This window comes from Moschus berezovskii, chromosome 15 (assembly GCF_049115385.1).
Source record: "Moschus berezovskii isolate FMDL1 chromosome 15, NW_MosBer_1.0, whole genome shotgun sequence".
NCBI classification, from domain to species: domain Eukaryota; kingdom Metazoa; phylum Chordata; class Mammalia; order Artiodactyla; family Moschidae; genus Moschus; species Moschus berezovskii.
This window is the reverse complement of record NC_142474.1, coordinates 5,557,341-5,575,016: the sequence shown is the minus strand read 5'-3', so window position 1 is coordinate 5,575,016 and position 17,676 is coordinate 5,557,341. Positions and strand designations below refer to the sequence as shown.

General features: G+C 46.1%; 1 protein-coding gene across 3 annotated transcripts in view; it reads right to left on the bottom strand.

Moving 5' to 3' along the window:
* UBE2V1 (ubiquitin conjugating enzyme E2 V1) overlaps positions 1-17,676 on the bottom strand; it is a 30,331-nt gene that overhangs the window by 1,930 nt on the left and 10,725 nt on the right. For 2 of the 3 annotated variants that reach the window (XM_055393422.2, XM_088843684.1), the window contains exons 2-3: positions 8,550-8,698; positions 821-946 (exon numbers count right to left, since the gene is read on the bottom strand). In XM_055393422.2, the coding sequence (XP_055249397.1) occupies positions 821-946; positions 8,550-8,698 (275 nt within the window). The remainder of the gene's footprint in view (positions 1-820; positions 947-8,549; positions 8,699-17,676) is intronic. The other variant, XM_088843685.1, reaches the window with a different exon arrangement.

Here is a 17,676-nt window from a genome sequence, read left to right as displayed (position 1 = left end):
TGCAGACCAGGGCCTGCCCGAGCCACGCCCTCTCAAGTCAGCACAGCACCCCTGGGAGAAACACCCCCAAGTGGGAGCTTCTCCTGGGTTCAGGCAGGTGGGCCTCAGAGGCAACACTGACCCGAGCAACAGGCTCAGCTCTTCTCAGCTTCCATCCCAGTCTTCTGAATACCTCAAAACAGAGGGCTTAGGAGCTCCTATGATGCTAGTGTGCAAGCACCCTTTAACACTTGCCACTCCCCTGGCCAAGACAGCGGCCTCAGACGCTCCAAAGTCTCTGGCAAGCGGCGTACGGAGAAGAATTTAACAGCTCTGCTGGGCTTTTATGGTACACGCTGTAGTGCTGCCATTTATTGCCTTCTTACGACAAATGAGACTGGTTTCCGTTTATGGTCGTGAAGACGGTGGTAAAAGTAAGTTAAAAAAGCAAGGCCGTCCCAAGGAAAAAGTATTGTATACCCATGGCCCACAAACAAGGCCCGTGAAGACAAGTGTGGCTTTGGGGAAGGTCTCTCCCCTCTGCCTCGGTTCCCCATCCCCACCTCTTCGGGGTGGCAGCAGGTGGGCTGCAGGAACTCTTGTCTCCGAGTGGCTGGCACAGGCTGAGTGGCAACAGGCCAGAGCAGACGCCGCACAAGTTGTGCTTAAACGCAACTAGGAAACCCTCGCTCTACGACTGCGCATGCGCGCCCTGCAGTCCATGTCATCACCCAGTAATCAAGGAGAACACAGGATCAGGCCCCAAGTGCCCCTGACACTCCAGCACAAAGAATTTTCGGGGAGCCCCAGGGGACAAGGAGGGGCAGCAGAAACAACTTACCACTCCATTAGAACTATTAACTCCATTCATATTAATTTTTGTTACAAATCTTACAAAGGGGGGTGCTTCTGGGTATTTAGGTCCACATTCTATTTTAAGGCTGTATATTCGGTTTTCATAAATTGTCTGGAAAAAAAAAGAAGGTATAGCCATGTCAGGCAATTACAAAGAATTAAAAAACGCACAACTTCTGAAACCCCATTTATTGCCCATTTATCCCTGATGGAGAGCTGGTGCGTCTACCGCCGCCACACAGTCTACTCGCTGTTTGGTAGGTCAGCCGCCATCAGTCCCTGCGCTAGTGCATCTGAATCCTGGTTTTTGGGGAAGTTTAAGCGAGTTTCGCTTTAGTTTTACGGCAGTATCATTAGCCCAATCAGATGGCCTTGCTTTTACGTTCATTTACCTACTCTGGGAAGTCGCACCGATGTCTACTCACGCTGGGATCATCAGCCGAGGCACCAATACCGCCGTGTACTCAAGCGCAAGCTGGGGGTGGGCACAGACACGGGGCGCCTCCCACTCCTCACCACTGGGCCGCGCTCTGGGAAGGGATCTCAGCCACGGGCACTCCGGCGCGTCCCTGCTGCCTTTAGGACCACCCGAGATGCCCGGCATCGAGGTTGGGGCGGGGGGGCAAGGACGCCAGACCTGCCCAGGAGAAACGGTGCTTCTCCGAGCGCCAACCGAGCCTCACGCCAGGGAGCTGCTCCCTTTTCACTTCCGCCCGTGAGCGGCGGAGCCTGCGGCCTTCTCCAGGCCGCTCCTTCTGCCTGGGGCCCCGAGCCCCCACCTGGACCTCCTCACAGCCTTTGAGACCCAGTGCAAGCATCATGTCAAACGGAAGGCTGTCCACGGTTTTCTCGTGTGAAGCTGCGTCATCATGACTTGCGTGTCTGAAGACCACACCAAAGCGCGGCTGACCCCCTCCGGTCAGACCGGGCCCCTGGGGGAGACCGCCCTCCTCCGGGGCCCTCTCCCGCACCCGCGCCCGAGCTCATCGCACCGCCTGCTGCTCAGACTCCTGTGTGAACAGTGACATCTAGCGGCCTTTGGGGGGAACACATTAAGAAAGACGATTTAAAGGCTTGAAAACATTCCATCTAAATTGTCCCTAGCATAAAAACTGGAACATATATGTTAAGATTCAGAAGGCATAATATTCCCATAGATTTTCACATCCACTTCACAGACACCCTAACCTGCAACAAAAGCTCAATTCAGGATTCCCCCCCACCTGCCTTCTTCCCTGGTAAGCAGCAGCACCATCCTGCAGTTACAGCGAAACTGGTAGCCAGCCGCAACTCCCTCTTTCCTCACTCCTTATCCCAAGCATCAGAAGGGATGCACACCCACCCAACCTTCCTCCACGGTCACGCCTCCTCCACATGACCCCAAGCCTCTGCCTTCTCCCATGCCCCTACCACCGGCTCCCCAGACAGCCCTGGAAACTGCCTGTGTCTTCACCCCTCCAGTGGCTTCCTGGAGACCCGAGAAAGAGGGGCCCGGTTCCGGGACTGGACCCCGTGCAGCCCTGCCCTCCTCATCCTGCCCCTCCGGCCTCCTCATCACTCTTCAGACACATTGAATTCTCTCCTTGGGGTGCTCATACCAGCTGCTTCTCTGAGCCCTGCAGCTCAGCTCCCATGCATGTTCCCCTCTGAAGACTGACGCCCAGTCACCTGCCAGACACTCCTCACTAAACTCAGAGCAAGGTGGGCAGGCGCCTCAAACAAACTGGTGCTCATCTGTTTGTTGAAGGAATGAGCGTTGCAACTTTTCTGTAAATCTGGAAGTATTATACAATGAATGTTTGCTTATTTATTTATATTGCAATACAACTGACAGTTCCAGGTATACAACAGTGACTCAGTATTTTTATAGAGGATGCTCCATTTAAAGTTATTATAAACTACTGGCTACATCCCCTGTGCTATACAATATGTTCTCGTAGCTTTACTGTTACCCACGTGGTGTCTGTCTCTGAATCCCCACCCCTGTCTTTGCTGCCCGCCTCCCACTCCTGGTAACCACCAGTCTGCTCTCTGTGTCCATCTATTTCTGTTCTGGTACATTCGTTTATTTTTCAGATTCCTCGTAAAAGTGGTAACGTACAGTGTTTGCCTCTCTCTAACTTATTTCACTAAGCATAACCCCCTCCAGGTCCATCCACATAGTTTGAAATGGCAAAACTTCATGCTTTTAAAAGTGTTTTTAAGACATATGAGATATGAGAAAATGAAAAAGGCATTGGCTGCAAAAATATGCAAAGCACAAAATCTAAATTAGTAAAGAAGATGACATTAGGTGAATCAGTTCAAATCCTACACAGTTACATAAAAGGCGCGTTCACTGTACAGGGTGGGCAAATGCGGTCAGAAGAAAGGCTGGGGCCTCGAAATGGGAGCCGGGGTACAGCCCGAGAGGATCTCCCTGACGGAGGCCGTGGACAGGCAGTAATGGACAGGAGGAGGTGTGGGGGGAGACATGTCAAACTACTGCTCACGGTGACTCTGGGGATGAAGGTGGGGACTGGAAAATTAGGGAAAAGCTGGGGAAAAAAAACACCACACTAGGTATTTTAACAAAGAATTTAATATAGGAAATCGGTTAAACAGGTCTCACTGGACTGGAAAAAGTTTTAAAAGAGGAACCCGAACAAACACAGAGGCAATGACTGCGGGAGCAGACACTGCCTCTGTGTTAGGTGAGGCTTAGTGCCTTTTCCCCTGAAGGCTGGGGGACAACGGAAGAAAGCCGTAGCTGATCAGATCGAGAGGCTCGGAGGAAGAGGGTTCCAGAACTGAACCCAGGTCTCTGAGGAGGGGCTGCAGTGAGGCTGATGCTGGGGGTGCCCCCAAAACCTGGAGGCCGGGACCCACTGCTGATGCCAGGATGAAGGGCAACCACCAGAGGGGAGCAGACAGAACAGAGGCAAACAGGAAGGACGCAGTCTTTCTCTCTGCCTTTCAGGCTCTCTCCTGTGTCCTCCCCTGGCGCCTAACAGGAAGCCAGCTGACAGAGGAAACACGCAGTTCACGGATGCCAGCGCCAGGATCCAAAGCAGAGCAGGAAAGGTGGGCTTGGAGCTCACTACCCAGCACCCGCACAGCCCGCTCTGGACCGGGGCAAGACAGACTTCCTCTGCACAAAAACTCTGTTCCCATCAGTCAGGGTATCTAAATGAGCCATAGATCCTCTGACAGCAGTATTAATTATTCATTTCTTGAATTCAATCACAGTACCACCTGAATATTGTACAGCTGAAGACTTAAGTTGCTGAGCTGACTGCACAATCGCAATAAAAAATAAAAAGGTGAAAGGAGGCCCTCTTTCCTTCCCCTTTGCTTTCTGTTCCCATCAGGGTCACTCTGGCCCGAGGCCCCCGTCCTGGCAGTGAGAGCTGTCTCTGGGCTAAGACCCTGGTCTTTCGGGGCTCCTCCAACCAGCTCTGCGGGTCCCACAGGGACCAACAGCAGAGGGTGCCTGTCCTCCAAGTGATAGGTTTCAGTGTCCTGGCCTCCCCTGACCCAGCCTTCCAGACTCAGGCCGTGGTCATTGTTTAGTGTTATCTGTGTTCCCCTAGTAGGCTTTTTTTCAGCCCAATACCTATTTGATCAACTTTCTATATTAATTTATCTCTGTTGAAATATTTAGTATGGTTTCTCTTTTCCTGACTGACACAAAGAATTAAATGGAACAAAGTGAACTGCTTAATCTGTATCGCTTGAAAAACTTTATGAGACTACATTCACGTACCAGACACGTAACCAAAAGCTTTTAGGGAGACAGGTCAATATACACTGATATGGAAAGACGTCTACCATCTGGTAAGGTTTAAAAAAAAGCTGCAAAACATTCAGCACAGCAAGGTCTCATTTTTATTAAAATGGTTATGTATTTAGGTTTGTGCACCCACAGTAAATGCCAGCAGAAACACACCACACACCACGTGATCAGTTTTTATTCTGTGGAGAGTTTAATGAAACGGGGAATGGATCACTGTCCTTTCACTTCACACAATCCTGTAATCCTATTTGTTCCTAAGTGTGCGCAGAATGCTTTTAGATAAGGATGTGTATAAACACACACCTAGGCTCTAACCACCCACAGAAACACCATCATGGAGAACTCCAGAGGCCTAACAGTGCTGCTCAACCAGTGCGACCCCCGTCCCCGTCCCACTCCCGCAGTGGTGGGGGCAGGCTACACCTGGAGACATTCCTGGCTGGCACAGCCCCGGGGATGCTACTAGACACCTGCTAATGGCAGGACAGCTCCAAGACTAAGGACCACCCAGCCCAGTATGTCAACAGTGCCAAGGCTGGGAAACTCTGCTCTATAACCTGGCTACCATTACCACTCCATGGTCAGAGTAGAAATCCTCTATATGCCATGCTGTGGACAGACATGTTTGCCGAATTTTGCAAGGGGCACTTGTACAGGAAGCTTTGCTTTTAGGTTTGGAAGATTTGCTTTACAAAAAGAAAAAATATATATACATATCTATTTTCAAATAGCTAACATACTCATATGATTAAAGCACACTCAAAGAGTACAAAAAGGTATTAAGAATAAGTCTCCCTTCCCCCCGGCCCTAGAGAGTGATTCCTTTTGAAGAATGCAACCACTGACATCAGCCTCTTCTGTTTTCCAAAGTATTCTGAGCACATAGAAGCACAAGCGTATCCACCTCTTCCTCCCTCACCCAGCCTAACCCCAAGTGACAGCATGCTCTGTACACTGCTTTGTACCTTTTTCCACTTAAGTATCATGGAGATCACTCCGTTTCAGCACATATGAATCTGTCTCACTCCCTTGAAAAGCTACACAATACATTCTATGGTCCAATGAAAGACACCGAGGTGGTTTCCAATGTTTTGCTAGGACTGAAAATGATGCATGAGATAATTGTGTACGTACAGGATTTGGGGCAATATATTCAAGAAAAGAGGAGCAAATCCCTAGTAGAACTGCTGGATCATTTGGTACATGCTTTTTAAATACTGGTGGAGGATTTTGTTGAGTAACACAACAAAAATATAACAGGGAGAGGAGCTCCTCAGTGTTCTTAGATGCTTTAATAATGAGGCTGACACTCCAGCTGCACAGCATACACCTTGTACGTTAACCACAAAATAGATTGGTCACAGGAAGTACCTAGAAGCAGGTAGTTCCTTTTCTGTCTTTGCTTTTAACCTTAGGGAACCAGGGCAACAGAAACTCTAAGAGTAGAAAGAGACGATAATAAGAATTGGTGAAGATGGACAGAGACGCCTACCCTCATGCACTGCTGGCAGGAGTGTAAGATGGTGCAGCTACTTCGGAAAATAGTTGTTTAAAACGCTAAACAAAGTTATCATATGATCTAACAATTCCACTCCTATGTATATACTTAAGAGAAGTGGAAAACATCTAACCCCATAAAAGCCTATACACAAATATTCATAGCAGTATTATTCATAATAGGGAAAAGTGAAAAAATTCAAATGTCCATCAATTAACGGATAAACAAAACATGGTATATCCATTAAAAAAGAATATCATTCAGCCACAAAAAGGAAAGAACTACTGGTAAATGCTATAACACGGATGAACCTTGAAAGATCATGATAAGTAAAAGCCAGTCACAAAAGGCCACATATTGATTCCAATTACATTAAATGTCAGAATTGGCAAACTCATAGAGACAGAAAATCAGTGATGTGTCAAGGGCGAGGAACGCGAGGGCAGAGGGCAGAATGGGAGTGCCTGCCGACGGGCATGGAGTTTCTCTCTTGGCTAATGAACATGCCCTCAAGTTAAGAATAGTTGCACAATGCTGAATATGATCGAACACTTTAAAAGTATATTCTATGGTAAGTGAATTCTCCATTGTGAATTATGTCTCAATTAAAAACAAAAAAAAGATGTAACGGATATATGGGATGTACCTTGCACATTATAGCTACTCACTAACAGCTTCCTTTGCAAAGAAGTCAACTGAAATTCAGGGTAATCTAAAGTGTTAGATGGAATAGCGTATTTCTAACAGAACTGAGTGTTCATTTTATTTGTTCACGTGTTTGTGTAAGTATATGACTCAGTGGTGCTGCTGAGTGTGTTCGCCCAACACACTCAATCGTGGCATAATTTAGCGTGTTCAGTGTTGTACACTGGTTCATCCTTACTACGTTAAAGTCTGAAAATCGGTCTGTTCATTAACAAATCTATTGAACTACCACCTCATTCTGAATTGTTTCTAGGTGTTATGGAGAGTAAAGAGGAGAGAAGAATAGTTTTCATTTTCAAAAAACCTAAACCATTCTTAAGAAGAGATGAAACGCAGTGAAGGAAACCATCACTACACAAAGGGCTTTCAGAGACAGCAAGAAATGATCTATGTGAAGACAAAAGCCTTCTGCATCAGGTTTTCCCTAGTACTTATAAGATTCAGAAAATCCTGATTTTCATAGATTAAAAAAAAAAAGATCAAGAAATGAGTAAAAACAGATTGCACTTTTTTTAACCACCCCCACCCTCCACAAACAAAACTATAGGGTCATAAAAATGACTCAGAAAAGTAAATGGCAAGGCCAGTCATTCACCCTGAGCATCTATGACAATCTAAGATGAACAACAGACTGTCCTAACACTGAGCGAGTCCCACACTCTTCCTTTCTCAGCCAGGGGCACACCCCACGTGTCTTTCTACCTCCCAGAACTAGCGCAGAGCCTTGCACGAGACGAACAGAATGACTGACTATCCTCAAGCACAAGCAGACACAGGAAAGGGCCTGCCATGCTTAAAATCTCCTACAGCTTGTTTGAAACGAGTGTCACATTACTGGAATCTATCTCTTCACTTCCACATCAAATTATTACTTAACACTAGATAATTCTATAATGGGAACAGCTGAAAACTCAAAATATAAATAGGAAGGAGACGATATAGGCTGGTAGTTAGGAATACAAGCTCTGGAGTGAGACCTGGTTTGGGAATTATCAGCTAAGTGACTCTGTGCAGACTTCTCCAAGTTGGCTTCTTCTGTAAAATGGAATGCACCTACACAACAAGAGCATCCCAACAATGAGCTCTTGTGAGAATTAAAGGGTGTTTCTGGGGAGTTGACTACATGCCATAAAAAATGCTGGCTGGCATTACGAAGGCTGGGTACTCCTGCCGATCACACAGCTTAGGAGAGGCCGCATTCCTCGCCCCCACCGTCTCTGTCTTCTGTGCAAAGGTCTCTGGGCTCAACGGCGCCTGGAACAGACCAGAGCGGACCACGCAGGCAATGACCCTTTGCGGAGTGGCCCGACCAACCAGGACACAGACACACGACAGGACTGGGAAACAATGAATAAAAACCACAACCCAGAAGGCTTTCCACAGTTCACCCAGACCCTGTCTTCAGGAATGTCGGCTGTATCTGGAGCCTTGTTATTTGATAAGCCCAAGAGTCTGTTCTAAACTACATCTAAAGGTACAATTACCTCAAACCTCACTGTCTACATTGTCATGTAAATTCACACTATGAGGCTGAACAGGTTTTTGCTTACCATTTAGAGGGATTAAACAGCATCAGAGGAGGTTCAAATATATAAACTGAAACTGGTCAAAAAAGAATAGCCACATTTCAGAAAATACACCATTGGTGAGCTTTTCCCGTGACAAGGCTAACAGTTTTTAAAAGGAGGCACAGTGAATGTAAGACATTGACATTTATAGCCGTAGCTCGACGCTTACTCTTGGAGGCCCAATTATCATCCCTGTCCATCTTGTAAGTGTCATGTCTTCGTCATCTTCTAGACCCCAGCTAACTGTGCCATCTCCTACTCCTTTCTGGCCTTCTTCGAGTTCTTCCAACAGTCGGAAATTGCGAGGGACTTTTACTCCTAAAATAAATGGAAAGAGATTCAAGATACTAGCAACTCCAGGGGAATTTGTAAGCCTAGAGCTAGTCGCTCATTATCACTACCTGACAATAAAGATGCTTACATGCAAAACACCGCTGTAAGTTGCCGCGCCTCCAGCCTGCTGCTTACGAAGCTATCTGTACTGACGAGCACAACCAGAAGGCAGGGGCACGGGGTTCGTTACCGGTGCAGTGACGACTAAACCAGGGCTAGGTGACGGAACCTAGAAAGTACCCCGCCCCCGTCCCTGGAGCGCTGACAAACTTCACAAAGGCTTTACAAGTCGAACTGTCAATTTGGGCCCGAGAGCTTGAGATGAAAACCATAAATACAGTGTTAATAAAAGTGCCTTGAAAGAACAGAGGCTATTTCTTTTGCTTTATTCTTGTTCTGCACCTCTGAGTCTAAGGGTGTGCTCCTTTGCCAGAATGACCACTCGGAGCATGTAACAATGGTGTTCCCTTCATCAACTCAAGAGTCAAGTGAAGGCAGCATGGATGAAAATTTTCAAATATTTAATTCATGGTTTCTCTCTTGTGAAAAAGCTAAAGGAGGGTAGCAGGTTCTCTGCTTCACCTGTTTCTAAAACTCCCCAAGACTGGCGAGCAGCTCGGGGAAGCAGACACACAAACACCTCTCCCAGAACAGACTCTAGGTACTGGGGCCAGATGGGAATGCTGCTCTCCCAACCAGTCCTGCCTCCCTGTCCCCCACCTCCCCTGACACTCAGGCTATTTCCTCCGGGAAAAATGCAGGATCCAGGCAAGTTACCAGCTTTCTTTACTGAGCCCCCAAGGCCAGACTCTGAGAGCCAAGCAGCACTTCACGGATGATTGTGAAGAAAGACCCACTTGGAGGGACTCAAAGCTGTGGGAGGTGTTTCCAGTATATTTCAGTATTTTCCAAAGTGCAGAACACGTTACTATTAATTCAACTGGAATAAATATCTGAGGATCGCAGATACTTTTCCAGGCACCAGGAAGTAAGTTGTGAACAGCACAAAAATGCCTGCCCTCATGGAGCTTACATTCTAGAAGGAAATACATGCAAGTTATTAATATGACAGATGGTGGTGTTCTGGAGCAGAGTAATGATGGGGGAAGTTACAATTTTAAATAGAGAGCATGACTTATTGGTAGCTGAAGGGAGAGTCTTCCAGGCAGGGGCAAAGGTCCTGAAGCACAACCTTGCCCAGAGTGTCAAAGAACAGCAAAGATGCCAATTTAGCTAAAACCAAGCCAGCGAGATAGAAGAACAGTAGGAAATCAGGGGCTCCGACTGTGAATAAAAACACTGGCGTTGTGAACAGAGGAAGGACAGGACCCCTCTGGCTGCTGTGTGAAGAACACAGTGACGGGAGCTGGGGCGGAAACAGGAGGCTCTGGCGATGACCCAGCAGAAGGCTGCAAGTGATGGCAGTGCAGGGGGCGACAAGTTTTGATATTCAGAGGACTGAGTGGTGACATGTGTTGTCAGGCTGCCTACGAAGTGTGACAGAAAGAAGAGTCTATGGCCCCCAAGCTTTTTGAAGATGGTACCTAAGTGAATACTACGTCACTCTACAGTCATGTATTTATTTTTGAGAATAACTTGTTTAGGGCAAGTAATATTATACTAGTTTTCCATTTATGACAATGATAAAATTTTCCTTTTAAAAATAAATATAAGCAAAAGAGTCAGCTGACTGAAGAAAAATATTAAACAGCACAGATGGTACTTGAAACAGAAAAATCCTGAAAACATTCCTGAATGGTCCATTTGGAAAACACTAGCATTTTTCACCCATAGACCAGCCAACTGGATTATTCAGCTACACTGAAAAATTAAGTCTCCTCCAGCAAACACAAAACTGAAGGAGGTTTTTGATATTATAAGCAAAAAGCCAGACAATACAATGCCTTTTGTTTCAGTTCAGTTCAGTTGCTCAGTCGTGTCCGACTCTTTGCGACCCCATGAACCACAGCATGCCAGGCCTCCCTGTCCATCACCAACTCCGGGAGTTCACTCAAACTCATGTCCATCGAGTTGGTGATGCCATCCAGCCATCTCATTCTCTGTTGTCCCCTTCTCCTCCTGCCCCCAATCCCTCCCAGCATCAGTCTTTTCCAGTGAGTCAACTCATCACATGAGGTGGCCAAAGTATTGGAGCTTCAGCATCAGTCCTTCCAATGAACACCCAGGACTGAACTCCTTTAGGATGGACTGGTTGGATCTCCTTGCAGTCCAAGGGACTCTCAAGATTCTTCTCCAACACCAGAGTTCACAAGCATCAATTCTTTGGCGATCAGCTTTCTTCACAGTCCAACTCTCACGTCCATACATGACCACTGGAAAAACCATAGCCTTGACTAGACGGACCTTGGTTGGCCTTTTGTTTAGAAAGAGTTAAATCGTTAACAATCCTAACTAATTTGGCTCAGGGAGAAAGATCACTGTGCATTACCACTGCTATTACTACTGGTTAATTTATAACCCTGCAACAATACACATGAATATCCCAGCAGCACGGAGCTGTACTGATAGGAAGACTGACAAATATCTGAGGTGCCTGCTCACAGATGGGGTGATGGGCCGAAGTGCGTCCCCTCAAATCCATATACTGGGCCCTAACTCCTGGCATTGCAGAACGTGCCTGTGTCTGTAAACAGCCTTCAAGGAGGTGATCAAGCTGAAATGAGGCCAGGCGGGTGGGCCCCAGCGCAGTCTGCCTGGTGTCCTTATCAGAAGAGGAGACCCGGGAGCGCAACAGGCATGCAGACCCGCATGGAGTAACGACCACACGAGGACCCGTGAGGACGCGACCGCCTGCAGGTCAGAGAGACCGAGCCCGCCGACACCCTCATCCTGGGTTTCCAGCCTCCAGAATTCTCAACTTCCATTATTTTAGAAACCCAGTCTGCAGCACTGTTCTGGCAGCCCCAGCACACTGATACAGACGCTGAGTGACGTCTTAAGAGATCTGGAAAGGATAGAGGCTAATATGGTGACAGTGATTATCTCTGGGTGCAAGAATTATAGGTGACTCCAACCCCCTTTCTATATTTTATGATTAAAACAAACCCCAAACCACGATTGTGCTATCTGATCAAGAAAACATTTGGGAACCATGTCAGCCAAAGCGCACCTGCGATCTGCTCTGCCTCGAATGCCTCCCCCAGGGGAGTCACATGGGCCGTGCTCCCTCCCCTCCTCCAGGCCTCTGGTTACATGGCGCCTGACTGCAGTAAGGGCTGAGGATACCCTGAGAGCGGGAGGCATTCCCTAAGAGACTAACTCTGTAAGTAGTCTGTGTTTTTTAGTGTTACCAAAACCTGTTCAAGTCAAATGACCAACAGCAAAGTCCAGTAGCTCCCATGCCTAAGCCCTTCATCACTGAATGAAGTTATACATGTGACCTCTATTTCAACTTACTCTCTTTGGCAAGATAAAAAAATGGGCGTTTTTTTTTGGGGGGGTGGGGGGAGCTGCGCCAGTTTGCAGGACTTTAGAGATTGAACCCAAGGAAGGTCCCAGAAAGCACTAAATCTTAATCACTGGAGCGCGGGGAAATTCCAAAAAAATTGTACTATTTTTTGGTGTCAGAACTTTAAAGTCAGGTTGGATTAATTACTTCAGGTGTACTGTTCCTCCTGTAAACTTTAGCAAAGAATATCCTTATGGCTGTATATGTTCCCTCTTCATCTAACAACCAGGTCTAATTAGGAAATCCTTTTTGTAAAAAACAGTTTTGGCTACACCACTCGGCATGTGGGATCCTAGTTCCCAACCAGGGACTGAACCTGAGCCCCCTGCAGAGGAAGCAGAGTCTTAACTGCTGGACCGCCAGGGAGATCCCCCTGATTAGGAAATCTTCAACCAAATATCACAAGCTCCTTGCTATTAGTTTCAAAGCAGGTAGTGAATTCAAGTTATATCTTTCTGAGGCTTCATTTTTTTTTACTGGTGAAGTAGGGAAAATATTATATTAGTAAAGAATCTTATACTTCAAAGCATTTCCACTGGATCAGACATTCAATTACTTAAAGCATGCAAAGCCCACACACACAACTGAACAACAACAAATGAGGCAGTTAAACTTATTTTAGGTTAGCATCTGGAACCGGAGAAGGTAACGGCAAGCCACTCCAGTACTCTTGCCTAGAAAATCGCATGGACAGAGGAGCCTGGTCGGCTGCCGTCTATGGGGTCGCACAGAGTTGGACACGACTGAAGCGACTTAGCAGCAGCAGCAGCATCTGGAACAGTAACTGAACACCACAGAGGACAAAGCCAGCCTCTGTCACTCCCGCACTGACATTACAGGGAGATTCAGTTTGAGTCAATTATGAAACAGGCATTAAAACAGCTTAATAAATGACAAACTTTGGATTGGCCAGGATCTACTAGGCAGTCTAGAATTAGTCCAAGCAGGAGTTGGAATATACATATAAATATCAGAATAACTGTAATATATACTGATTATTTACATTAAGCATTTATTCTATCTGAATAGCAGTTCTCAGCTTTTTTGGTCTCAAGACCCTTTTATACTCTTAAAAATTACTGAAGATTTCAAAAAGCCTTTGTTTATGTGGGTTATAGCTATTGTTATTTATCAAATTAGAAAATTAAAACTGAGAAATTGTAAAAATATTTAACTCACTTAATAACTAACCACAACAAACCACTATGTGTTAAGATAAATAATGGACAACTATATTTTCCAAAAGAGCAAAAATAAATTGGTCAGAAGAGTGGTATGGCTTTGCAAATTTCTTTAAAATGTCTGGCTCAAAACAACAGGAAGTGTTAAGAACTGACGTGAACTGCAGAATAGATGTCCTGTCCAAAGGTGACAGTCACTGCTTTGCTCTGGCTAAGTGTCTGTGGTTCAGATTCTGCTTATGGGCCACCATTCTGCAACATCTGAGGTCACTTAACTGTTCTCAAAAATCCCTTTGAGCCTTAACACCCGAGGTTTAGCTCAGAGGATATTTTAAACCCTTTAACGGTAGAAGCAAGTAAAGACTGATAAAGGCTGTAATCTGGCATTGGGCAGTTACGTACTCAGTTAACCTTCATTTAGCTAAATCTTGAAGAATTTAAGTCCACAAAGTGGACAGCTTTTTAAGACGGCTGTTACTTTTAAGTTTCCCTAAGCCATAAACTTATTTTCACTCAAAAACTGATTAAAAGCCTGGGGAAGAACAGCCAGCAGAAATCAGGAACTGAAAAAACATATAAAGTATGCAGTAATTCAGTTAGCTTTTTCTGCTATTTAAAGATAAGTGGCTGATGAGTACCTGATTAGCTGATATACTGAACTCTATAAGGCGGGAGGAGAAGGGGATGACAGAAGATGAGATGGTTGGATGGCATCACTGACTCAATGGACATGAGTCTGAGTAAACTCTGGGAGTTGGTGATGGACAGGGAGACCTGGTGTGCTGCAGTCCATGGGGTCGCAAAGAGTCGGACACGACTGAGCGACTGAACAGATCTAGTAAAGAACCATCTAGGGTTCCATGTTTCATGTGTCTAAAACTGAGCTCATTCCACGTTCACAAGCAAGTGAGTGAAGTGAAGTTGCTCAGTTGTGTCTGACTCTTTGCGACCCCATGGACTGCAGCCCGCCAGGCTCCTCTGTCCACAGGATTCTCCAGGCAAGAGTACTGGAGTGGGTTGCCATTGTCTTCTCCAGGGGATCTTCCTGACCCAGGGATCAAACCCAGGTTCTCCCACATTGCAGGCAGACACTTTAACCTCTGAGTCACCAGGGAAGCCTTCACAAGCAAAATCCATACATTTTAGGACTGCAATTCTGAAAGTTGGCAAGGCTTTTTAACTGTTTCTCAACATTGCCCTACCCATAAACTTGTCAGTAATATATACGTACACACACTTTTCATACAGTAATTACCAAACACTCATTCTACACTTGGAGAAGGAAATGGCAGCCCACTCCAGTGTTCTTGCCTGGAGAATCCCAGGAACGGGGGAGCCTGGTGGGCTTCCGTCTATGGGGTCACACAGAGTCGGACACGACTGAAGTGACTTAGCAGCAGCATCTTACACTAGGCAAGGGCTATGAAAGAAAGAAAAACAGGAGCCGCCCAATCAGAGTATGAAGTCTCACTATGGAAACAAGACACACACAAGTCCAATAAAACAAAACTATTAAAACATACAAGAGAAATATAATTGTAAGACAGTGTTTTTTTAACCTGTGAGAGGGTCATAGACCCTTCGGAATATGATGAAACCTAAACAGGTGGGGCTGTGTTTCTAAGAGGAACTGGACTTTATCCTGAAGGTAATTAGTGGGGAGCTGCAAAAGGCTCTGAGCAGGGCAAGAGATAAGGTAAATCTCCCAGGTAATGTTCAGGATGTGCTGAAGGATTAGAGGCCAGGTTAGGGATGTGTTACTCTGAACATCTCAGGATACAAAGGCAGAAGCATCTGCTTGGAGCAAATACTGTGACAACAGAACAGGTTATCAAACAACTTACAGGCTGAGGTAGGTGGGATGTTAAGAGATTTAAGGAAGCACATATTAATTTGCATGACTATGGTGGTGCTTCTCATTTTTATAGAGAGATATTAAAACAACTGGCCTTCACGTGGTAGGCTTTAGATGAATATTTGTTGAAAATTAAAAAAAAATCTGAGCAAAGAATAAAAAGGTATGCACAATCCATTTTATAAAAGATAAACACAAAGTCAACCCATGCTTCCCTATATGTCTCCCCGACCCAGGGATTGAACCCGTGTCTCCTGTACTGAAGGCAGGTTCTTTTCCGCCGAGCCATCGGGGAAGCCCATTATATGTGTATACTCCCATAAATTATCTTTCGATGCCATGAAAAGTGAAAAAAATAAAGTGTTAGTCGTTCAGTCTTGTCCGACTCTTTGTGAACCCATGGACTGTAGCCTGCCAAGCTCCTCTGTCCATGGAATTCTCCAGGCAAGCATACTGGAGTAGGTTGCCATTTCCTACTCCAGGGGATCTTCCCAACCCAGGGATCGAACCGGGGTCTCCTGCAAAGGGGGCAGATTCTTTACCATCTGAGCCGTCAGGGAAGCCATGGAAGTAGAATCACAAATGTAAAGCATCTGGTCGACCACTCTATTTTGAAAAGGCTGGTCAGAGTAATGGCGAAGTTACCACCCACAAGCAAGAATCGGGACGCAACTTTAGAGAAAACTCTACAATCCCTCAGCAGAGGATTAAGAGCACCGTCCTAGGCTCAAGTCCACAGCCCGCCACTTTCTAACAATCCAGCTGAGGGACTGTGCAAGTTACCTTGACCCTCAGCAAAACAGGGGTCCTGATGCACCTTGCTTCTACGGGAGGTGAGGAAGAATCAATGAGCTAAAATCTATACAGCACCTGGTGCTATACCGGGCACGGAGACTGAATCCCCTTCATCAGCACACCATCAGAGTATAAAAACCCTCCCTTGATCCCATATCCCCTTCTAGCTACTAGCTCATTTCTTTGTTCGTTTTTAGCAAAAAACCTCAAGAGGGCTGTCTTGACTCCTTGTCTGCAATTTTTCACCTGACCTGCACCTACTCCACTCAAGCTTCTCTAGCGAGCCACTCACCCAAACTGCTCCCAGGGGCGCCAGGACCCTAGCCAAGCCCTGTGACGGACGCTCAGTCCCCACCTCCCGACCTGGAGCGCCAGCAGCGCCCACGGCTGGTCCTGTGACTCCTCCCTAAGCCTCGGGCTCTCTCTGCAACCTTACGTGCTGAGGAGCCTCACTGCCGTGACCTCCCGCCACTGGCTGTCAGGCCTCAGCGCACAGCTCACTGACCGCTGTTTTTCTGTCTACTTGACTCCCCAAGTGATCTTACCCAGGCCAAGGATGCTAATAACTCTCCAATAAGAAGAGGTGGCAAGAATACACAGAACTGTACAAAAAAGATCTTCACGACCAAGATAATCATGATGATGTGATCACTCACCTAGAACCAGACATCTGGAACGTGAGGTCAAGTGGGCCTTAGGACGCATCACTACGAACAAAGTTAGTGGAGGTAATGGAATTCCAGTTGAGCTATTTCAAATCCTAAAAGATGATGCTGTGAAAGTGCTGCACTCAATGTGCCAGCAAATATGGAAAACTCAGCAGTGGCCACAGGACTGGAAAAGGTCAGTTTTCATTCCAATTCCAAAGGAAGGCCATGCCAAAGAATGCTCCAGCTACTGCACTCATCTCACACACTAGTAAAGTAATGCTTAAAATTCTCCAAGCCAGGCTTCAGCAATACGTGAACTGTGAAATTCCAGATGTTCAAGCTGGTTTTAGAAAAGACAGAGGAACCAGAGATCAAATTGCCAACATCCACTGGGTCATCAAAAAAGCAAGAGAGTTCCAGAAAAACATCTATTTCTGCTTTATTGACTTAGCCAAAGCTTTTGACCATGTGGATCACAATAAACTGTGGAAAATTCTGAAAGAGATGGGAATCCCAGACCACCTGACCTGCCTCTTGAGAAACCTGTATGCAGGTCAGGAAGCAACAGTTAGAACTGGACATGGAACAACAGACTGGTTCCAAATAGGAAAAGGAGTACGTCAAAGTGGTATATTGTCACCCTGCTGATTTAACTTATATGCAGAGTACATTATGAGGAATGCTGGGCTGGAAGAAGTACAAGCTGGAATCAAGATTGCCGGGAGAAGTATCAATAACCTCAGATATGCAGATGATACCATCCTTATGGCAGAAAGTGAAGAGGAACTCAAAAGCCTCTTGATGAAAGTGAAAGAAGAGAATGAAAAAGTTGACTTAAAGCTCAACTTTCAGAAAACTAAGATCATGGCATCTGGTCCCATCATTTCATGGCAGATAGATGGGGAAACAGTTGCTGACTTTATTTTTCTGGGCTCCAAAATCACTGCAGATGGTGACTGCAGCCATGAAATTAAAAGACGCTTACTCCTTGGAAGGAAAGTTATGACCAACCT